Source organism: Oncorhynchus gorbuscha, linkage group LG09 (genome assembly GCF_021184085.1).
Source record: "Oncorhynchus gorbuscha isolate QuinsamMale2020 ecotype Even-year linkage group LG09, OgorEven_v1.0, whole genome shotgun sequence".
In the NCBI taxonomy this organism is placed as follows: domain Eukaryota; kingdom Metazoa; phylum Chordata; class Actinopteri; order Salmoniformes; family Salmonidae; genus Oncorhynchus; species Oncorhynchus gorbuscha.
Window position 1 is genome coordinate 37169966 of NC_060181.1, and position 17421 is coordinate 37187386.

Sequence of the window (17421 nt, forward strand, 5' to 3'; positions counted from 1 at the left end):
GCTTGCACAGTGCTCCTTGGGATGTTTAAAGCTTGGGAAATCTTTTTGTATCCAAATCCGGCTTTAAACTTCTTCACAACAGTATCTCGGACCTGCCTGGTGTGTTCCTTGTTCTTCATGATGCTCTCTGCGCTTTTAACGGACCTCTGAAACTATCACAGTGCAGGTGCATTTATACGGAGACTTGATTACACACAGGTGGATTGTATTTATCATCAAAAGATGATTTAGGTCAACATTGGATCATTCAGAGATCCTCACTGAACTTCTGGAGAGAGTTTGCTGCACTGAAAGTAAAGGGGCTGAATAATTTTGCATGCCCAATTTTTCAGTTTTTGATTTGTTAAAAAAAGTTTGAAATATCCAATAAATGTCGTTCCACTTCATGATTGTGTCCCACTTGTTGATTCTTCACAAAAAATACAGTTTTATATCTTTATGTTTGAAGCCTGAAATGTGGCAAAAGGTCGCAAAGTTCAAGGGGGCCGAATACTTTCGCAAGGCACTGTATGTTGCATGATGTATCCCCAGTAGTGTAGCTACATTTAATTTTAATTTGTGTGTATTCGAGGTCCATCCAAAAAGCAGTGGGCCTGTGACGCCAGATGTCTGGATATTTCCTCCAGTTGGTGTAAATATGACTGCAGGAGAATTCCTGGAATGCAGCGACAGAAATCTGTAAAGTTGCAACTTAATAGTTTATCAAATATGAGTAAACCAAAACATGCGTAAACTTTCACAACAATATTGTTACAATGGGACTTCCGGGTGTGTCGGCTCCCCCCTCATGTGGTTGTATAGTGAACAATATGTTGTGCTCGCCTTAGCTCTATATCACTGTTGAGCTCTTACCCATGGTGCTGGAGCTAGAGCTTTCTTCTACCACAGCATCTGTGCAATAAACTGGAGTTTTGGGAAATTTACTGTATAGCTGTTGTTGTGTTCCCATTCCAGTGGCGACCCGTCACTCAGGGCAGGTGGGTCAGAGCCTGTTTGAGCCCCACATTTATAGCTACAAATGTTTTTCAAGTTATTTTGGCATTAATACGTGTCACATATCAGTTGCAAACAATGTAAAATAAAAATATATAAAAAAAATCAATGAGTTAATAAAGCCTCCATACAAACATTGTCTCTTTTTTGCTTTCTTGAGTAAGGCAGCTCCAAAATGCAGGTGTTTCAGCCTAGCTCAGTGCTTTCTGTGGTAGGGCAGCCAGCGGAAAATACAGAGCGTAGGGGTTGGTAATGTTCTCTAGTTGCGCAGTGATTGGCTCAGTATTCTGTCACTCATGCGGACACTACGTCACTGCCAAATCTAAGTGTAGAGCTCGAAAATCCAAGCCCCGTTGAATGCTGCCATAGAGTTACATTCGAAGTGCCCATCCAAGAAGGCTCAAGGTCATTGGCCACAGATAAAATTGTGCCAAATCACGTTATATCTACAGTAGCTTTGATTGGACTGACCATGTCAATATCATACTTTCAAAATCTTAGCTAGCAGTCATCATCATGAATCAAGTCGACAATCTACTGGCAAATCCTTGTCATATGAAGAGAAATTGTAGATAAAACGTGTAGGTGCTCATCGGCCATTGGACACAAACATTACACAACATGTTGGAAATCGCAAATTCAATCAGTGGCTAACTGCAAGCATTGAAAAGCAATTACTAGCCTGCTATTCAGTGGAGTGGGTGTGTGGTCCCAATTCTGGATCTGCCAGACTCAAAACAACTGTTAACTCGGGAACTGGGAAATCTGACTTCAGTGAGTTCAAGACAACTGGGAACTCAGGAAAAAACAAGCTCTGACTGGGAAAATACATTTTGAACGGTCATCCAACTTGAAATTGTAAGTCGGGAACTCAGGCCTCTTTCTAGAGCTATGACCTGAAAATCACATGACCTGACGTCATCATGATTTGACCCTAATAATTTGGTTTATTTTCCCCTCTTAATTTTGCCTACTGTTCTGACTTAGTGGTGCACGTGTAGGCTATATCCTGCTATAACCTGAGAAATGTCATCATCGAATATTATAAGAGCTTCCTTTGTCTGCTTATATTCAACCTTTAGCCATGTCTAAAGGTCAATCAGATTTGTGAACATGGTCCCTAGCTGTGTGTTGCCGCTTTCCATGTCTGTTGTCTGTAGCTTGTGAGGTGTGGAAACACTTTGTTGCTTTTATGAATTTTGTCTTGCTGCTTTTTGTTCTATGTTGCTATGTCTGTATGCTATGTCTTGCTTGTCCTGTTGCTATTTTCTATATTGTAATTGTTTTTAATAACCTGCCCAGGGACTGCGGTTGAAAATTAGCCGGCTGGCTAAAACCGGCACTTTAACTGAAACGTTGATTAATGTGTACTGTCCCTGTAAAAAATAAAATAAACTCAAACAAACTCAAACCTTTATATATCCTACGGTTCTGACTTGGTGTACAGGGAGAACACTGTAAGAACAGCCCATGTTCTGAATTATGTCACTGTACATTTCAAAAGTGCTAAACAATTAGTTATATTGACTACATCCGTCTTAGCTCTCCCATTGTCTTAATCCAATATCCAGATTGCTTCTTATCCGCTCGTCATCTCCTTATGCCATACTTTGTACATCTCAACAGAAACCACATTAGTCAGCCGTAGACAAGGCTCCTCTGATAGCCAGGTGTAGCATTGGTAAGGTGTTGGGACTCTGCTGCTGGGACAGCTGTATGTAGGCCCTAACAGTTTGTGGGCACCGTTTGTCACCATTATAGTGCAATTAATGTATTGTTTAGTGTTGTGTAGTGGCTTTGCTGGCATGCACTCCCGACATTTTTGTTTGTTTGTTTGCGCCACCAAGATTTACAGGCTAAAATCGCCACTGTCCCATTCTACAACTCATGAGTGAGTATCTCTATCTTCAAAACTCGACCCCACTATCAGCCCAGCCAACTGGTTACAGCTTCGCTAGTCATTCCATCGGAGTAAACTCCAGAAGAAAATGTAATCTATAAAGCACACCAATATTTTTTTTTAAACTCTAACGATAATAATAAGAAAACTCCTGCCACCCAGCCACCAGAGATCGAGGCAGAGATGGCCACCAGAGATCGAGGCAGGGATGGCCACCAGAGATCGAGGCAGGGATGGCCACCAGAGGTCGAGGCAGGGATGGCCACCAGAGGTCGAGGCAGGGATGGCCACCAGAGGTCGAGGCAGGGATGGCCACCAGAGGTCGAGGCAGGGATGGCCACCAGAGGTCGAGGCAGGGATGGGCACCAGAGATCGAGGCAGGGATGGCCACCAGTTCCAGCTGACCTGGACAAATACATCTGTCTCCGATTAGAGACCGAAATTGTGATGTTGTTGGATGAGGCTTGGAAAACTTTTCTAATTTCCACATTCAACAACTTAACACAGCGTCTTCATGTGAGTACCATGTTCGATTTACACTTCATTTAGCTGACAACAAGGTATTGTGTGTTCTTATTTCCTCTAGGTGTGTGTCTAAGATGGTCTTTCTTTTGTTTAAAGATGGAGTTTGCCATTATCAGCAACATGTTTAGTGAGGACAGTAAAAGGCTTCACATGTGCACATGTAATGACCACCAAAGGAGGCACATTATAGCGTTCTTTCCCCACGTCGACCCATCTTTTGATGGTATTATACTCTCTTTTCTTGAGTGTACAGTATCAGTTAAAAGTTTGGACACACCTACTCATTGCAGGATTTTAGTTATTTTTTACTATTTTCTACATTGTATAATAACAGTGAAGACATCACAGCTATGAAATAACACATGGAATCGTGTAGTAACCAAAAAAGTGTTATACAAATAAAAATATATTTGAGATTTGAGATTATTCAAAGTAGCCACCCTTTGAATAATTTTGTCATTCTCTCAACCAGCTTCATGAGGTAGACACCTGGAATGCATTTCAATTAACAGGTGTGCCTTGTTAAAAGAGAATTTGTGGAATTTCTTTCCTTATTAATGTGTTTGAGCCAATCAGTTGTGTTGTGACAAGGTAGGGGTGGTATACAGAAGATAGCCCTATTAGGGCTAAGTCCATATTATGGCAAGAACAGCTCAAATAAGCAAGAACAGCTCAAATAAGCAAAGAGAAATGACAGTCAATCATTACTTTAAGACATGAAGGTCAGTCAATCTGGAAAATTTCAAGAACTTTGAAAATGTCTTCAAGTGCAGTTGCAAGAACCATCAAGCGCTATGATGAAACTGGCTCTCATGAGGACCCAGAGTTACCTTTGCTGCATAGAATAAATTCATTCGATTTACCAGCCTAAGAAATTGCAGGCCAAATAAATGCTCGACAGAGTTCAAGTAATAGACACATCTCAACATCAACTGTTCAGAGGAGACTGTGTGAATCAGGCATTCATGGTCGAATTGCTGCAAAGAAACCCCTACTAAAGGACACCGATAATAAGAAGAGGAGACGTGCTTGGGCCAAGAAACAGGAGCAATGAACATTATACTGGTGTCATTTCTAGTTATTTTGTTAGACGATTTTGCAGCTGGATACAAATTTCCAATCTGCAGTGACAAGATCAAATTAAGTTTATTTTATGCATGCATGCTCTTAATGTATTACATTGCAATATATGCAATTTACTTCAATGAGTACGGTATGTTATACATGTCCATTGTTTTCAGTGAGGCATGAGGCAGTCCCTATCCCCAGGATAGATGACACTTCGATGAAAGCCACAACAGCACGGGCTATAGATTTGGCATCTCCTCTCTCCAACTCAACAAGCCCCAGAAATGGTGATAGAATTGTCTGCTTGGTGTCACTTATCACACCCCTAGGACCTTAGAAACACTTACATCTGTGGACTCATCGAGCAGGAGGCAGAAACGCTGGTCACCCACATCTGTGACCAACCTTTTCAGAAAGTATGGCGCTAGAACACCATTCATAATTTCTGTGCATTTTGAAGTGGATTGCAGCAGTGGAGTCTGAGAAAGCAGCTCTACATGCTTCTCTGATGTGATCACATGCCAGCATGGAACAGTGTTCAGCGATAGCTAATGCCATGGTGGCCTCAGCCTTTTTTGCAGTCAATTTTTATTAACTATAAATGGCAGCTTGTTTTGTGTGGTACTGTTATAAGGCTTTGCCTTTTGAGTATTTTTTTTACATCACTATGTTTGGCGTAGAAATCAGCCTTACAATAAAGGCAGTATGCCCGTGTATCACCTCCAATTAACGGCTTCAACCAGCCTTTGATTCCCACTCCTTTCTGTATTTTTGAGTGTACAGTTTAGACTGGGACATGATGAGCTAGCCAGCTAGATGTGTAGCTTATGTCACAGAGGCACACACTCAACTGATTAGCAGCACTGTAGAAACTATTACACTCAACTGAACGACTTGATTAGTGTAGTGTTAGCTAGCTACATAGCTGTCTTTGCTGTCTTCGTATCCAAGATAATTGTGTAGTTTAGAGTGTGTAGTCTTAGAGTGATTATCTTAATTTACCGAGGTTAGCTAGCCAGCTATTTGTCGTCCTTAACGTAGGAGACTCTGCTAGCTAGCCAACAGCTAGCCGACAGCTAGCCGACAGCTAGCCAACAGCTAGCCAACGTCTACCGAATAGGACTCAACAACCCGGTCGCATTCACAGGTAGTATCACATTTTCATTTCATTTCATTACAGTACAACGGTTTGATTTGTTTGATCGTAGATAGCTACATAGCTAGCTACATAGCCGTCTTTGTATCAAAGATAATTGTGTAGTCTAGAGCGATTTTCTAGGTTAGCTAGCCAGCTATTGTCGTTCTTTTAACGCAACGTAACGTAAACAACACTGCTAGCTAGCCAGCTAGCCCCCGAATAGCAGCACTGCAGAAACTATTACACTCAACGGAACGACTTTATTAGTGTAGTGTCAACAACGCAGCCACTGCCAGCTAGCCTACAAAGTCAACAACGCAGCCACTGCCAGCTAGCCTACTTCAGCAGTACTGTATCATTTTAATCATTTTAGTCAATAAGATTCTTGCTACGTAAGCTTAACTTTCTGAACATTCGAGACGTGTAGTCCACTTGTCATTCCAATCTCCTTTGCATTAGCGTAGCCTCTTCTGTAGCCTGTCAACTATGTGTCTGTCTATCCCTGTTCTCTCCTCTCTGCACAGACCATACAAACGCTCCACACCGCGTGGCCGCGGCCACCCTAATCTGGTGGTCCCAGCGCGCACGACCCACGTGGAGTTCCAGGTCTCCGGTAGCCTCTGGAACTGCCGATCTGCGGCCAAAAAGGCAGAGTTCATCTCAGCCTATGCCTCCCTCCAGTCCCTCGACTTCTTGGCACTGACGGAAACATGGATCACCACAGACAACACTGCTACTCCTACTGCTCTCTCTTCGTCCGCCCACGTGTTCTCGCACACCCCGAGAGCTTCTGGTCAGCGGGGTGGTGGCACCAGGATCCTCATCTCTCCCAAGTGTCATTCTCTCTTTCTCCCCTTACCCATCTGTCTATCGCCTCCTTTGAATTCCATGCTGACACAGTTACCAGCCCTTCCAAGCTTAACATCCTTATCATTTATCGCCCTCCAGGTTCATCAATGAGCTTGATGCCTTGATAAGCTCCTTTCCTGAGGACGGCTCACCTCACACAGTGCTGGGCGACTTTAACCTCCCCACGTCTACCTTTGACTCATTCCTCTCTGCCTCCTTCTTTCCACTCCTCTCCTATTTTGACCTCACCCTCTCACCTTCCCCCCCTACTCACAAGGCAGGCAATACGCTCGACCTCATCTTTACTAGATGCTGTTCTTCCACTAACCTCATTGCAACTCCTCTCCAAGTATCCGACCACTACCTTGTATCCTTTTCCCTCTCGCTCTCATCCAACACCTCCCACACTGCCCCTACTCGGATGGTATCGCGCCGTCCCAACCTTCGCTCTCTCTCCCCCGCTACTCTCTCCTCTTCCATCCTATCATCTCTTCCCTCTGCTCAAACCTTCTCCAACCTATCTCCTGATTCTGCCTCCTCAACCCTCCTCTCCTCCCTTTCTGCATCCTTTGACTCTCTATGTCCCCTATCCTCCAGGCCGGCTCGGTCCTACCCTCCCGCCCCGTGGCTCGACGACTCATTGCGAGCTCACAGAACAGGGCTCCGGGCAGCCGAGCGGAAATGGAGGAAAACTCGCCTCCCTGCGGACCTGGCATCCTTTCACTCCCTCCTCTCTACATTTTCCTCCTCGGTCTCTGCTGCTAAAGCCATTTTCTACCACTCTAAATTCCAAGCATCTGCCTCTAACCCTAGGAAGCTCTTTGCCACCTTCTCCTCCCTCCTGAATTATCCCCCCCCTCCTCCCTCTCTGCAGATGACTTCGTCAACCATTTTGAAAAGAAGGTCGACGACATCCGATCCTCGTTTGCTAAGTCAAACGGCACCGCTGGTTCTGCTCACACTGCCCTACCCTGTGCTCTGACCTCTTTCTCCCCTCTCTCTCCAGATGAAATCTCGCGTCTTGTGACGGCCGGCCACCCAACAACCTGCCCGCTTGACCCTATCCCCTCCTCTCTTCTCCAGACCATTTCCGGAGACCTTCTCCCTTACCTCACCTCGCTCATCAACTCATCCCTGATCGCTGGCTACGTCCCTTCCGTCTTCAAGAGAGCGAGAGTTGCACCCCTTCTGAAAAAACCTACACTCGATCCCTCCGATGTCAACAACTACAGACCAGTATCCCTTCTTTCTTTTCTCTCCAAAACTCTTGAACGTGCCGTCCTTGGCCAGCTCTCCCGCTATCTCTCTCTGAATGACCTTCTTGATCCAAATCAGTCAGGTTTCAAGACTAGTCATTCAACTGAGACTGCTCTTCTCTGTATCACGGAGGCGCTCCGCACTGCTAAAGCTAACTCTCTCTCCTCTGCTCTCATCCTTCTAGACCTATCGGCTGCCTTCGATACTGTGAACCATCAGATCCTCCTCTCCACCCTCTCCGAGTTGGGCATCTCCGGCGCGGCCCACGCTTGGATTGCGTCCTACCTGACAGGTCGCTCCTACCAGGTGGCGTGAATCTGTCTCCTCACCACGCGCTCTCACCACTGGTGTCCCCCAGGGCTCTGTTCTAGGCCCTCTCCTATTCTCACTATACACCAAGTCACTTGGCTCTGTCATAACCTCACATGGTCTCTCCTATCATTGCTATGCAGACGACACACAATTAATCTTCTTCTTATTTCCCCCTTCTGATGACCAGGTGGCGAATCGCATCGCTGCATGTCTGGCAGACATATCAGTGTGGATGACGGATCACCACCTCAAGCTGAACCTCGGCAAGACGGAGCTGCTCTTCCTCCCGGGGGAAGGACTGCCCGTTCCATGATCTCGCCATCACGGTTCACAACTCCATTGTGTCCTCCTCCCAGAGCGCTAAGAACCTTGGCGTGATCCTGGACAACACCCTGTCGTTCTCAACTAACATCAAGGCGGTGGCCCGTTCCTGTAGGTTCATGCTCTACAACATCCGCAGAGTACGACCCTGCCTCACACAGGAAGCGGCGCAGGTCCTAATCCAGGCACTTGTCATCTCCCGTCTGGATTACTGCAACTCGCTGTTGGCTGGGCTCCCTGCCTGTGCCATTAAACCCCTACAACTCATCCAGAACGCCGCAGCCCGTCTAGTGTTCAACCGTCCCAAGTTCTCTCACGTCACTCCGCTCTCTCCACTGGCTTCCAGTTGAAGCTCACATCCGCTACAAGACCATGGTGCTTGCCTACGGAGCTGTGAGGGGAACGGCACCTCAGTACCTCCAGGCTCTGATCAGGCCCTACACCCAAACAAGGGCACTGCGTTCATCCACCTCTGGCCTGCTCGCCTCCCTACCACTGAGGAAGTACAGTTCCCGCTCAGCCCAGTCAAAACTGTTCGCTGCTCTGGCCCCCCAATGGTGGAACAAACTCCCTCACGACGCCAGGACAGCGGAGTCAATCACCACCTTCCGGAGACACCTGAAACCCCACCTCTTTAAGGAATACCTAGGATAGGATAAGTAATCCTTCTCACCCCCCCCCCCCTTTAAGATTTAGATTCACTATTGTAAAGTGACTGTTCTACTGGATGTCATAAGGTGAATGCACCAATTTGTAAGTCACTCTGGATAAGAGCGTCTGCTAAATGACTTAAATGTAAATGTAATGTAAATGTGAGTAAGTGACTAAGGCTGTGTGAGTCAAATGCAGTGATTTATTTTAGACAAAGAACATTTTACATTTACATCCCTCCCTGAATGTAAGCCAGGGCAGGATCAGCCAGCGGCGGCTTCCCATATGCGCGATTCATTTGCAGTCTGGGCGTGGAGGGGTAAACATCTAATGCTCCGACTGCAGCTGGGAGGGACTGCTGCGTGAGGACTGGGCCGCCTTTGAGTGTTTTGGGACGGGGCCCACGGTAGCATCCGCTGCTCGTTGAGAAGAGTAAGAACTATACATGCTTCCACGTCATTCTCCAATAACGTCAGGAAAAGTCGCTAGTCGATTTTTTTGAAAATGTGTTGCTAGAGGGATCTGAATACTCACTAAATATAGCGACAAAGTCACTAAGTTGGCAACACTGCCTGTGTGATGCTCTAGCAGCGTAGCTCGTCAGAGCTGCTTCGCCCATTGCGTGTACTTTAATTGATTTTCTGCAGGCTCTTATGAGGATTCTGTGTTATGCAATATAGCCCGTTACCATATATGTGATTGAATATTATCTGCTGTTGGCTTGTGTGGATGTATGTGTTTTGCAACATAGCTGACTTGAAACATTGTTAACAGTTTCAGGGCCATGGGCCTTTCTCATGATGGACAAATACAGAATAACATGAAGACAGGGACTGTGCAATGAGTTGTGGAGGCACATTCAGAAGAGTGATGCGAGAACAAACGGTCTTTTGTTAGATAACAGGAGCCAGGTGTGAGATAACGGTATCGAGCATGAGCGCATAGATATTCTTCACAGCAACATCTATCAACTGAAGCGCTTAGGGGGCTGGGACCAGCCTCTGCGCCAACAATCAAAGATAGGCTGGGTGAGTTTAAACCACGCCCAGTCTCTACTCTGACATTCCGTCTCAGAAGCAGGAACTATTTCTGTCAGGGTATATTTATCATATCTTTGTCAAGAACAAGTCAGTTCTCTGTTTGCCCTGCGAGGTGGGACAGAGAGCCGGTATATACGAAAATTGCATTTACCACTTATTGCTTAGCTAATAAAAAATACATACATAGTATACAATCGGTGACTCATTGTCATATTTATCCTGATACCATATTCGAATTGACGCAAATCTAACACTCTGCATAGCGGTTCTTTAACAAGCCAGTTTTTGGTGAGCCACTTGTCGAGGAATTTACATTTTCCAGGCATAGCTGAAGCTTCACTTAACGTTAACTTGAGCTGTTTAACCTGATTTATTCAACTTCAATCACTCTTGCACGCACGTGACCGTCGCACTCTCTCCGAGGCAGGTGGCTCGGAGAAACAAGGACGGACAGACAGCGGGAGACACACATGCAGACAGCGGGAGACACACATGCAGACAGCGGGAGACACACATGCAGACAGCGGCGTAGCCTATTACTGATGTTAAGTTGTTGTTTTTTAAATCTAAAGAACTTCAATTTCTATTCTTGAACAAAATATATAAATTCAAGCACTTTCAACAACCCATGTCTATTTGTCTATTTCAAAACTTAATGCCTTGATTTATTTTCTCTCAAATTCACAAACTTTCAAGGATTTCAAGGACCCGTGGGAACCCTGCCCTCCATAGTCCTCAATGCAATACACTGTAATAGACTACATGGGACACATATTAGCGTCCTTTTCTACCTGTCTGAAATAGGACTTGGTTCAACTATTAGTTGAAAAACTACACATTTGGTTAGTAGAGAGAGAGCCTACTGAGTATATCCCACCCCACTGTATCGGAGACAGGTAGATAAGTTCTCTCTACAAGCTATTAAGTATCCCATGTACCGTTTATTTATTTTATTGGAGCTATGGTGGGGCCGGAGTGAAAAGCCAGCAGCAGGCCATGTCAAAACTAACCATATTTGGTTAGTAAAGACCCGGCTGAGTATTTCCCACCCCAATTTATGAGACCAGTAGTAAAGTGCTTTACAAGTATCCCATATAATGTACCATGTATTGCACTGCAGTGAATGGAATAAGGAGTCACCAGCAGCACTCTGTATTAAACCCATTTAATACAGAGACCAATAAAAATGTTGCCGTATCTATTGAGTAATTCCATTTATCAAAACTTTTTATTTATTTATTATTATTATTTTTTTAAATATAGCCTACATGACATACCAGTGTTTGTGTTCACTTTTTAAAGAAATTGTATGAATTCAACAAATGATCAACTTATTTTTTCCAAAGGTGGTAGCAATGTTTTGGATAAAACGTTCTACTGCACTGGAGTGCAAAAACATAAATAATCGATATTCCTCAAGTTTAACATGTCTTTTCAGGGGACTCTTATTTTGGAATAAAGAAAACCGCACTTGTGCTGCCAGCATAATAGCCTGCTGCTAGGAGAACGGTAATCCTGATTTCTTTGTTCCTATTTCTGTTTTCTTCGTGTGGCTTTCCTGCAGACTAGACGCGTTGTTGCATATTGCTGCCTTTCAGTTTGGCAAGTACATTGCCCATTTGTAAAATATTACATACAAGGAAAATGGGGGGGGAAATCGTACCACCGTCTAACAGCCTTTATATACACACACACACACACACACACACACACACACACACACACACACACACACACACACACACACACACACACACACACACACCCACACACCCACAACACACACACCACACCACTTTCCCCAACACACCCCACCACCCCTTCCCACTACTTTGGCCCCAACAGATCCTACACCCTTCTCTCAAAACCACCTCTAGCTCTTCTGCACTAAAATCTCTGATACCCAAAAACTTCTCTACTGCTGCTGCTACCACCAATTCAATCTTCTGAGATTTCCTTTCCATCTGTGTGGTACAATTAATGACCATGGCAATAAACTCCAAGAAGCCAACCTTACTAAAGCCCAAACTGTTCCGGTCTCTCTATACCAGTGATGGCTGTACCCATACCCTCCTGCACACTTCTCCCTTCTAGCATGACTTCATCAGGCAAACGTTCTACATCAAAACTCCCTCTGTCTCGCGATCGCCACCGGGTCTGCGTAGCACCAAACGGCATGCATCAGACACCGGGGATTCCCAAAGGCTTACTATGAGCTTCACTCCTTTGATCTACGTGCAAGCGGGTGGAGTGGTATTTTGGAGTAGAACCTTTTTGGTAAAACAAAATAACCATTACTACACAGTGGAAAAGAGAAACTCCACAAATAATACACAAGGTTGGTTCATCGTAGAGGAAGTTTCTTGTAATAACTACTCTTGCATGAAGTACATTAAAAAAAAAAAAAAAAATTATGACAGTAAAACAGAGGGAGAAAAGCTGGGTTATTTTGAGGTTGATTCTTTCACATCTGAAAATACATTGTTAGTCATAGTAGCCTCACCACATTATGAGCCATAAGGTTGCAATTTGTTTAAACTCCACATCATTGACCAGTACAGTACATTTTAAAACACCTTCACTTGACTCAAATTGAGCGATTACATAGTGGAAAAAGTCAAGCCATGTAATCTGATAAAGATAATTATGATCAAACGGAAGGCAATGGTGTGAAGGTGTGTGCAGAGTCATGCAGGATTTAATGACACACTAGAATACCAGAACACAATATTGCTGAAGAAAAACAGCACAAGTTAATAACACAAGTTATTTACAAATAGTACATCCCAAAAACCATATACATTGGGGAGAACAAGTATTTGATACACTGCTGATTTTGCAGGTTTTCCTACTTACAAAGCATGTAGAAGTCTGTCATTTTTATCATAGGTACACTTCAACTGTGAGAGACATAATCTAAAACAAAACTCCAGAAAATGACATTGTATGATTTTTAAGTAATTCATTTGCATTTTATTGCATGACATAAGTATTTGATACATCAGAAATGCAGAACTTAATATTTGGTACAGAAACCTTTGTTTGCAATTACAGAGATCATACGTTTCCTGTAGTTCTTGACCAGGTTTGCACACACTGCAGCAGGGATTTTGGCCAACTCCTCCATACAGACCTTCTCCAGATCCTTCAGGTTTCGGGGCTGTCGCTGGGCAATACGGACTTTCAGCTCCCTCCAAAGATTTTCTTTTGGGTTTAGGTCTGGGGACTGGCTAGGCCAATCCAGGACTGTGAGATGCTTCTTACGGAGCCACTCCTTAGTTGCCCTGGCTGTGTGTTTCAGGCCGTTGTCATGCTGGAAGACCCAGCCACGACCCATCTTCAATGCTCTTACTGAGGGAAGGAGGTTGTTGGCCAAGATCTCATGATACATGGCCCCATCCATCCTCCCCTCAATACGGTGCAGTCGTCCTGTCCCCTTTGCAGAAAAGCATCCCCAAAGAATGATGTTTCCACCTCCATGCTTCACGGTTGGGATGGTGTTCTTGGGGTTGTACTCATCCTTCTTCCTCCAAACACAGCGAGTGAAGTTTAGACCAAAAAGCTCTATTTTTGTCTCATCAGACCACATGACCTCCTCCCATTCTTCCTCTGGATCATCCAGATGGTCATTGGCAAACTTCAGACGGTGCCTGGATATGCGCTGGCTTGAGCAGGGGGACCTTGCGTGCGCTGCAGGATTTTAATCCATGACGGCGTAGTGTGTTACGAATGGTTTTCTTTGAGACTGGTCCCAGCTCTCTTCAGGTCATTGATCAGGTCCTGCCGTGTAGTTCTGGGCTGATCCCTCACCTTCCTCATGATCATTGATGCCCCACGAGGGGAGATCTTGCATGGAGCCCCAGACTGAGGGTGATTGACCGTCATCTTGAACTTCTTCCATTTTCTAGTAACTGCGCCAACAGTTGTTGCCTTCTCACCAAGCTGCTTGCCTATTGTCATGTAGCCCAACCCAGCCTTGTACAGGTCTACAATTGTACCCCTGATGTCCTTACACAGCTCTCTCGTCTTGGCCATTGTGGAGAGGTTGGAGTCTGTTTGAATGAGTGTGTGGACAGGTGTCTTTTATACAGGTAACGAGTTCAAACAGTTGCAGTTAATACAGGTAATGAGTGGAGAACAGGACGGCTTCTTAAAGAAAAACTAACAGGTCTGTGAGAGCCAGAATTCGTAATGCTTGATAGGTGATCAAATACTTATGTCATGCAATAAAATGCATATTAATTACTTAAAAATCATACAATGTGGATTTTTAGATTCCATCTCTCACAGTTGAAGTGTACCTATGATAAAAATTACAGACCTCTACATGCTTTGTAAGTAGGAAAAACTGCAAAATCGGCAGTGTATCAAATACTTGCTCTCCCCACTGTATTTAACCTTTCCCTATTGACAATTTTTTGACCTGATATCCATTATCTTTGAAAAACAACACAAAAGTATTACTCCTATCAAAAGTCAAAATAGAAAAAGAGCAGCATTTTGTTTAAATACACTAAAATTTGCAATAAGGCACAGATCCAACAGCACTCCTCATCTACGATGGATAGGATATAGCTGCACAAGTCTTACAGCTTTACTCAAGAGTCCGAAGACTGATACTCAACTGGGGCCATTCCCTCAAGGTTGTGCCAATCATGAAAGCAATTTCTGTCTGGAATGACACAAAGTGGTACGCCACACTCATTGCACTTCCAGGGAGTGTCTTTGGAGTGTCCCGATTTCTTGCAGAGTTCGCATCGCTTTCGTCCTGCAGAACTTCTCTTGCTTTTGTCTGCCACAGGCTTGATCGGGACAGGTGTATGTCCAGTGTTTGTCGGCTTGGACTGAGTCTCAATGGACACCTCACAGAGCTGGGCCACGAGCGCTTGTGTGAATTCTTTGTGGGTCATGGGCTGCATCTTGTTCACTTTACACAGATCCTTGTGAATGATGTAGCTGTTAGTAGTCGCTATGTCCACAAAATGGTAGAACAATGTTCGGTACCACTTCATTGTTTTGCGGTGGGCTGAGAAGTAAGTAATCAGTTGGTCAGATAAGTCAACACCTCCCATGTTTTTATTGTATTCTAGAATTGGGGTGGGTACTGGAATTGACTCATGAGACCATTTGCCATCCTTATTCTTGCGTTTCCTTTTTATTGTCTCCCCTCCATACGCTTGATGAATGGTGGTACCCATTGACACTTCCCGGGCATCCTTCCACTTCACAAAGAGCAGGGAGCCCTCCCTTATCCACCGTAAAGATCCTCTTGGGGATTTCTTGGTCAGCGCATTTTCTTCTGATCTTGGGAAGCCCAATCTGCCTTCCCTCATGGTACCACACGCTCCCATTTTCATATCAAATAAGTCCTTGAATAATTTTGGGCTGGAGAAGTAGTTGTCAAGATACACGTGGTAACCTGAGCCAAGAACAGAGGGCCTTACGAGGGACATCACTGAATCGTGACAAATTCCAAAGCCAACGGGAAACGTGTTTTTACCGATATACACAGCATAGTCCACTGTATAGCCATTGCTGGAGTCAGCTAACACAAAAATCTTAAAGCCAAATTTAGTGGGCTTTGACTTGATATATTCAATCAACCCATTTCTTGCTTTTGATGCCACCATCCGTTCATCTACAGCCAGGTTTCTATGTGGGTGGAAACAGGACATGCAGGCATGACGAATGTCATTCATTAATGGTTTGAGCCGAAATAGCTTATCATATTCAGAAGTGCCCTTTTTACTGTCATTGACAGCATCCTCATCAGGATCACTCATGTGAATGTTCCATGATATGATTCTGTATCTATCCCTGTTCATCACAGTAGCTGGAAACGGAATTGAGAAGATGGAGTTTGTTATCCAGTAATCACTGATAGCTCTGGTCTTAACCAGAGCAGTAAAGAAGACCAATCCAATGAATTTGTAAAACTCCTTCACAGTTATATCTATCCACTTAAACTTTTTGCCCCTACCAATGTTTCTAGCCGCTTGTCTATTTGTATTGTCGCAGAGGGTTCTGACCGTGACTTTTGTAAAAAACATTTGAAATAAGTCTAACGGTGAGTACATGGCTGAGGGATCTACTTGAGGTCCAGGAGGTCTGCTTGGACAAAATCTCAAAGGTTGAGGACCCTCATCAGGGTGTTCCTCTGTTTTCCATGGCTGATCTGACTCGGTTGTTCTGTGTGGTAAGCGAGAGTTTTTTCTTGGGGTTGAGAGACGTGGTACTTTGGACTTTAATGAGGGTGAGGCCGGCACTCTTTTACGTGGAGAATAGGTCTTTGTTGACAAATTCACTGACGGGCTACGCTGTTGGTCTGGATGCAAGGTGCTCAGCAGTGGGGCTTCATCTTCATCCGTTTTAACACTATGAAAATAAACATGAGTAATTATCAATTCAGCAAACATGTTTTGCACAACACTTCCAATTGAACGACAGCTATTGCCATCGGTATTGGACTTCAATTCAATTTAAAACTTGAAGGTTAAAAAGACAAGAACTAGCTACACAGTGCCTATAGAAAGTCTACACCCACTAACTTTTTTCAAATTTTGTTGTCAGTGCCTCAGAGATTGATGCATTTAAATAGGGATTTTTCCCACTTATCTACACACCATACTCCACACTTTTGGCAGCAGTTACAGCTGTGAGTCTGTTGGGAAAGGTCTCTACCAACTTTGCACACCTAGATTTGGCAATGTATTATTTTTTACAAAACTGTTCAAGCTCTGTCAAGTTCCTTGGGAGCGTTGATGGACAGAACATTTTCGATTTGATTTAGGTCGGGGCTCTGACTGGGGCACTCATGGACATTTACTTTTTTATTCCTGAGCCACTCCGCTAACTTTGGCTGTGTGCTTCGGGTCATTGTCATGCTGAAAGGTCAACCTCAGCTTTCTTGCTGAGAGCAGCAGGTTTTCCTCAAGGACTTCTCTTGCTCCATTCATTTTCCTGGTGAGTAACATCCCCACAACATGATGCTGCCACCACCATGCTTCACAGTAGGGATGGTGCTGTAAGGCTTTGCATTTTTTTCGCGCAAGTTAAATTTTAGTTTAGTCAGACAACAAAGCATAATTCAAATGGTATTCAAGGCTTTCTTGAGTAATGGCTTCTTTCTTGTCACCCTACATGCCAGATTTGTGGGGTGCTTGGGATAATGTTGTCACATTACATTTACATTTAAGTCATTTAGCAGACGCTCTTATCCAGAGCGACTTACAAATTGGTGCATTCACCTTATGACATCCAGTGGAACAGCCACTTTACAATAGTGCATCTAAATATTTTAAGGGGGGTGAGAAGGATTACTTTATCCTATCCTAGGTATTCCTTAAAGAGGTGGGGTTTCAGGTGTC

At 44.3% G+C, this 17421-nt stretch overlaps 1 protein-coding gene across 6 annotated transcripts in view; it reads right to left on the bottom strand.

The window, feature by feature from the left end:
* Nucleotides 1-17421, bottom strand: part of LOC124043496 (piggyBac transposable element-derived protein 4-like) — a 41926-nt gene that overhangs the window by 11256 nt on the left and 13249 nt on the right. Inside the window, exon 3 of one of the 6 annotated variants that reach the window (XM_046362152.1) lies at nt 14314-16429. The exons of the other annotated variants lie outside the window; for them this stretch is intronic. Coding sequence (XP_046218108.1) covers nt 14653-16131 — 1479 coding nt within the window. The 5' untranslated portion in view covers nt 16132-16429 and the 3' untranslated portion in view covers nt 14314-14652. Of the gene's footprint in view, nt 1-14313; nt 16430-17421 lie in introns of those variants that run through there. 6 annotated transcript variants of the gene reach the window in all.